At 56.8% G+C, this 6,302-nt stretch overlaps 1 protein-coding gene across 1 annotated transcript in view; it reads right to left on the bottom strand.

The window, feature by feature from the left end:
• The window catches only part of TTLL10 (tubulin tyrosine ligase like 10), a 49,254-nt gene that overhangs the window by 2,360 nt on the left and 40,592 nt on the right, over window positions 1–6,302 (bottom strand). The window contains exons 10-14 of the mRNA XM_025047843.1: window positions 6,054–6,225; window positions 5,055–5,226; window positions 4,496–4,636; window positions 633–749; window positions 32–281 (exon numbers count right to left, since the gene is read on the bottom strand). Of these exons, the coding sequence (XP_024903611.1) occupies window positions 32–281; window positions 633–749; window positions 4,496–4,636; window positions 5,055–5,226; window positions 6,054–6,225 (852 nt within the window). The remainder of the gene's footprint in view (window positions 1–31; window positions 282–632; window positions 750–4,495; window positions 4,637–5,054; window positions 5,227–6,053; window positions 6,226–6,302) is intronic.

Below are 6,302 nucleotides of genomic sequence, written 5' to 3'. Positions count from 1 at the left end.
GCGGGAGGCCTCTTCTCTGCGGGACATGTACAGAAGGAGGGGTTCCCGCGCAGGCCCCTGGGATGCTGGACAGTTAGGTTTGCGGGCATCTGACCGCGGGGAGGCTGGGGGCGGGGCGGGGCGGCCCGTACGACTGGGCGGGCAGTGGGGGCTCTCTGAGGGTTCCCGGGCTGCAGCAGGGCCTCACCCAGCGTCTCCATGACCACGGCGGGGATCACCTCCTTCAGGACTTCACAGTTGGTGTGCAGCGCGGGGTTGGAGTTCATCTCGAGCAGCCACACCTGGGCGGACACTGGTCAGCACCCTTCCCCACCCACCACTTGGCCAGCAGGAGGCTGGGGCCCTGGCTCTGTTAGGTCCGGTGACCCTGGGAGGTCGCCTCTTTTCTACGGCCTGACTCCCCACATTTGCCCCAAGGGCCGGCACTCTCAGGGTCTGAGGGTCTGGCCTTTGAGGCTGGCCAGAAGAGCGAAGCCTTTTGGACTCACCACCTGCAGGGCTTGGTGTGGTCTGGCTGCTGAGCCTCCCCCCCACCCCGGGGGCACACCTGCGGGGTCGGGGTGTGGACAGAAGTCCCCGCCTCCTTGCACCTGCCAACCAGGCCCTCCCGCCCTAGCACACCTCAGCAGTACCTTGAAGTTCTCATCGATCAAGAAGTCACACCCGATGAGGTCGAAGTAACCCAGCTTGCACTCGAGCTTGGACTTGACAGCCAGGAAGCAATGGGCCATGATCTGCTGCATCCGCGTCTGCAGGCGGAGCATGGAAGGGTGACTGGATGGCACCTGTGGCCCTGACTGTACCTCCGCAGCCTGAACAGCCATGGCCACACCCCTCACCGCAGCCTCATTCGTGACCCCATCTGCACTCCTACCCGCGTCCTTACCTGCAGGGTCACACCCGCCCACATTTTTGTACCCTTGGAGTGTGGAACACGCTTACAGCCAGAAACGCTGTCACTCTCATTTTGCCCGTTCAGCATACGTGTGGCGCCCCAGTGCATGTCGCATACTAAGGTGCAAGAGTGAAGAGGACGTCTGAGAAATGTCTGCCCTCGAGCAGATCCCTTGTGGCAAGGGGGACAGACAGCAGGTGTGGCAGGCGGGTCATTATGCACTTTGCACAGTGTATCAAGCAATAAGCGCTGACGGAGAACACGAAGTCGAGTGTGGGGTGGGGCTTCAGGGGGCAGCTGCAGACAGGGGCCTTGCCTGTGTGGGCCTCGCTGAGGAGACAGCAAGGACTGGAGGCCTGAGGTGGGGTGTGGGACACCTGGGGGAAGAACAGTAGAGCGTGCTGAGGTGTCAGAGGGACACAGAGAGGCCGCCACGGCTGGGGAGAGCAGGAGGGGAGACTCGAGCGTGCCAGTCACATCGTGGGGGCATGGGAGGTCCCTGCCTTTCACCCTGGGGTCAGCGCTACAGAAGGTAGAGCACAGGAGGGGCAGGTGTGGCCCGCGTGCTAACAAGGCCCTCGTGCCGCTGAAGGGGCTGGAAAGCGGCTGCGGCAATCCAGGCGGATGCGTACAAACGTCACTGACATGCCGTCGACGAGACTTCGGAGCCAAAGACACAGACAGTTGGAAAGTGAAACTTTAGAAAAAGATACCACGCAAACAGTACCCGGAAGAGAGCCGGAACGGCTATATTAATATCAGAGAAAATAGGTTTTAAGACCAAAATTGACATTAAGAAAAAAGGACATTTTATAATGATTGATCGAGGCTGTATAATGATTAATTATAAGCACACGTGCACCTAACGATGGAGCCTCTAAATACACGCAGCAAAACTGACAGAGTAGAAGGGAGGACTCGATGGTTCGATAGCGACAGTTGCGGACTCCAGTCCTCCACTTTCGTGATGGGTAGAACACGAGATGGAAGGTCGGCAAGCCCACGGCAGCCTCACCGCACTGCGAGCCACGGACAGACACCTGGAGGGCGCAGTCCGCCCCGGCGCACGCGGCGCATTCTCCAGGGCATTTCTTAGGACACAGGACAAGTTCCAATCAAACAAAATATGATTCCACCACAGTGGATACAAATTGGACATCAATGAGAGAAGGAAAATGGGAAAATCCACAAATGTGTGGAAATTAAACCGCACACTCTTAAGCGACAAACAAAAACGCAAGCGGGACGCAGACTCTTCTGGCGTCCAGCGAGAGCCACGCCCAGGGACACGGAGAGAGCTGTACGCGCCCGCATGGAGCAGAAACAGGGACCTCCGATCGGTGACCCTGTCTTCAACCGTAAGAAACTAGAAACAGAAGAGGAAGCTACACCCGAAGCGAGCTGATGGGAAGAAAGAACAGACTAGGGAGGACGCATAGGGAACAGAAAATAGAAAACAATGGAGAAAAATCAATGAAACCAAAAGCCGGTTCACTGAGACGATCAACGAAACTGACAAACTCTTAGCTAGACTGGCGCCGAAAATGGAAAAGAAGACTCGAATCTCTAAAATCAGCAAAAGAAGACCTTACACAGAGAGGAAAATGCTCACAACAAGGATTATAACTGCTCATAGAATACTACGAACAATGATATTTTAAACAAATTAGATAACTTAGAAGAAATAAACAAATTGCTAGAAAGACAAACTAAAAAGCCTGAGCCAATAAGAAACAGAAAATCAGAATAACCTATTACAGTTGCGTTAGTAATAATAAAAACAAACAAACAAACAAACAAATAAGCCTTCATAATAGAAAAGTCCAGGACAAGAGGTTTTACTGGTGAATTCTTCCAAACAGTTAAAGAATTAACATTAGTTTTTCACAAACTCTTCAAAAGTAGAAGAGGAGGGGACATGTCCAAAACCAGACAAACACACAAGAAAAGAATGCTATAGACTAACACAGAAATACCCAATGACGCACCAAGTCCAGTCCAGAACCATGTTTAAAGAATAACGTGCCACGTCTGATGGGATTCGTCCTAGAAACGTAGGAGCAGTTGGACCTTCGCATTCCAGTCAGGGTAAGACAGCGCATGAACGGAGCGAAGCATCAGTGTCACAACGGCGCGGTGCAGCTTCGACAGAGGCGTGCACTCTAGTGGCACAGAACCGAGAGTGTCTGGTCAGTTATTTTCAACAATGTGTCAAGAACAGTCTCCTTGACACATGGTGCTGGGACACAGAATGGCCACGTACAAAGGGATGAAGTTGGACCCTTACCTCACACCCTGTGCAAGAATCAACTCGAAGTGGGTCAACGACCTACATGTAAGAGCTACACCACAAAACTTTCAGAAGAAAACATTTTAAAGTCTTTCCAACCTTGGACTTGGCAATGGATTCTTTGAAATGATCTCGAAAGCACGAATAACTGAAGAAAAGAGATAAGTTGGACTTCATCAAAATCTAAAACTTCTGTTCAAAACAGAAAAGGAAAAAAAGAACTCACAGAGCAGGAGAAAATGCCTGCAGACCGCATGCTGATGAGGGCAGAGCATCCAGAACATATAAAGAACTCTTATAGCCCAACAAGGAAGGACAGACAATGGATCTGAACAGAAAACTTTCAAAAGAAGACGTACAGATGGCCAACAAGCACATGAGAAGCCTCGATGTCATTACCATTAGGGAAATGTCAATCCAACCCACAGTGAGAGACCACTTCACGCCCCTGGACGGCTGCTAAAAATGGAAAAAGAAAAAGCCTTGGCAAGGGTACGGAGACACTGGAACCCTCAGACATCGCTGGTGGGAACGTGAAATACTGCAGCCAGCGTGGAACACAGGCTGGCACGTCCTCCAAAAGGTAAACGTGAGAGTTTCCACGTGACCTCACGATTCCAGCCCTAGGTATACACCCGAGAGAGATAAAAATCCATGTTTGTGCAAAAACTTGTAAACGCACACTCACAGCAGCATTAGTCACAATAGACAGACAGTGGAAACAACCCAGATGTCCGTCGACTGATGAATGTTTATCTAGGCAAACCGTGGTCCAGCCCTGGGGGGGGGATCGCTAAGCTGTGGAAACCGACACATGCTGTGACCAGGTGTGCCGTGAACACGTGACGCGGAGAGCAAGAAGCCGGGACAGGCCCCGTATCGGCGACTCCATTTACGTGAAGTACCCAGAATGGGGAATGTGTAGGGAGAGCAAGCAGAGGAGTGGCTGCCAGGACCCGGGGGAGGGGAACGGCGGGCGACGGCTAATGGGGATGGGTTTCTTTTGCGGAAGATGAAAATGTCGTGAAATTAGGTAGTGGTGGTAATTGCGCAACTTCGTGAATATACTGAAGCCACTGACCCACGTGCTTCGAAACGGCGAATTTTATGCCACGTGGATGATCTGATTAAGAGAGCGAGAGATGGAGACAGCTCCGAAAGGCCAGCTCCCACCACCCGGTCATCCACACAGACACACACTGTCCAGTCCGGACGCGCCCTCCCTCCCCAGGACCTTCCACGCCCAGCCCCGTGCAGACGACGCCCTCGCGCACCCCAAGGACCCTGGCCCCACCCCCCAGGCCACAGACCGTGAAGGCGGTGAAGACCCAGTCCCTGGGGAGGCCTTTGGTCTTCCGGAACTTGTCGTTGATGTAGCGGTTGAGGTGGTCCATGCTCCACACCGTGTCCTCCTTCAGCAGCATGTAGAGGGGGCTCTTCTTCTGCATGAACTGGGGGGCAGGGTGGCGCCTGGAGACCCCGCACCAGGACCCTCCCAAGACACCGTCTTCCACTGAGATGCTCTCAGCCGTGGAGCCCCTCGCCGACCCTCAGGGTGGGCCCTGCTCACTCTTCCCATCGAGGACCCTCCCCGGTGGCCTCTGGCCCACAGGTGTCTTCACCGAGGACCCTACAGAAACCCTCAGTCCTCCCCAGCCCCATGTACCCAGAGGGGACCAAGCTGGGGCTCTGGTCACTTCGCCAGGATGCCCTGCTGTGGCCGAAGCTGAGGTACTATAGACTGCCACGAAGGCAGCCCAGGCCACCTCCGGGCCTGGCCACCTCGGGGCCCGAGCCATGTCTACAGCTGTCTCTCCTCTGTGTCCCTAAGCAGTGGTCTTGCCCCCGGGCTGCAGGGCGTGCGCTCACCTGGTTGGTCAAGTGGCCACTGAGATCTCTGGAATGGGGGTCGTAGAGGCCGAGGGTGAGGCGCGCGTAGCCGTGGCGGAAGAAGACCATGTGGGGCACCGCGCAGGCGATGAGCAGGTAGGCTCGCACGTCGAACTTCCTCCCGTCCAGCAGCAGCGGGTTCTGGATGTACCTGGGGGCACGAGAGTTGAGCCCGGGGCCGGTCGGCCTGGGCCAGCTCCTCAGCACTCCCGCCACCCGTCCCAGGTGTGACCACCCCCCCGCCCCCAGCTGGGCGCAGAGTTGGCAGCGGTATTTCTGAGCCTGGATGGAAGTGGACTGCGCCCGTGGGCAGGGAGGACTGCCTGCGGGAGGGGAGGGCTGACGTTGGGCCTGGAAGGGTGAGTGGCACTGGGGAGCCAAGGAGGGGGCATCCCAGGTGGAGCGACTATAGGACTATGGCCCCAGAGGCTGGGAGCAGCTGCTTGGGATGGAACCGGGGGTGGGGGCAGGGGCAGCGACCGCGGCTGTGACAGGTGAGCATCCACACTGGAGATGGGGAGTTCCAAAGGGAGCTTCGGGAGGCCAGACTGAGCCCTCCAGTGTGAGGCCGGAGTATGGGCCTCACCCAGAGGCAGGGGATGGGGAAGGGACAGCCAGCTCTGGCTGCAGGCTGCACTGCCTGGGCAAGAGCTGGGGGAGAAGCTGGCGGTAGGGACACTTGCCAAGGGTGGGCTCTCTGCAGGGCAGAGGGGCAGGGCCCGGGCTGAGGGACAGAATGACCGAGCCTTCCGTGCCCCACCCCCATGTCCAGGATCCTCTGCGCAGGGGCCCATCTCTTTTGCGAACCCAACTGGATGTGATACCTCCACCTCTGCTGGCTGCACAGGGGACCATGTGGGGACACCACAGCTGAGCACTCCTCTGTGGGCCCGAGGCTCCCAGGAGCCCTCACAGGCACCGGTGCGGCCCAGGACCAGCCCCGCCCCACCGACGCCCCACTGGCGTCCAGGCCAGTACCTCTGCACAACCCGGGCCTGAGGCACCCGGAACGCCGTCTTGCGGCAGGTGAGGTCGCTCTCCGCGCTCTGGGTCTTGGCCTGGAGGGCAGCGACTTCCTCCTGGCTCCTGAGCAGAAAGATGCCTTTGCCCTGGTTGCAGGCGGTGGGCTTGCAGATCCACATCTGGGTTTCTGCAGAGAGCGCCGCCTGAGCCACCGGTGGCCCCGCCCACGCCCACCACCGACCGCGTCCCCGACACACGCCCCCA

This window comes from Pteropus alecto, unplaced genomic scaffold (genome assembly GCF_000325575.1).
Source record: "Pteropus alecto unplaced genomic scaffold, ASM32557v1 scaffold700, whole genome shotgun sequence".
NCBI lineage: Eukaryota > Metazoa > Chordata > Mammalia > Chiroptera > Pteropodidae > Pteropus > Pteropus alecto.
Note: the sequence above shows the minus strand (reverse complement) of the source record. Positions and strands in the feature narration are given on the sequence as shown.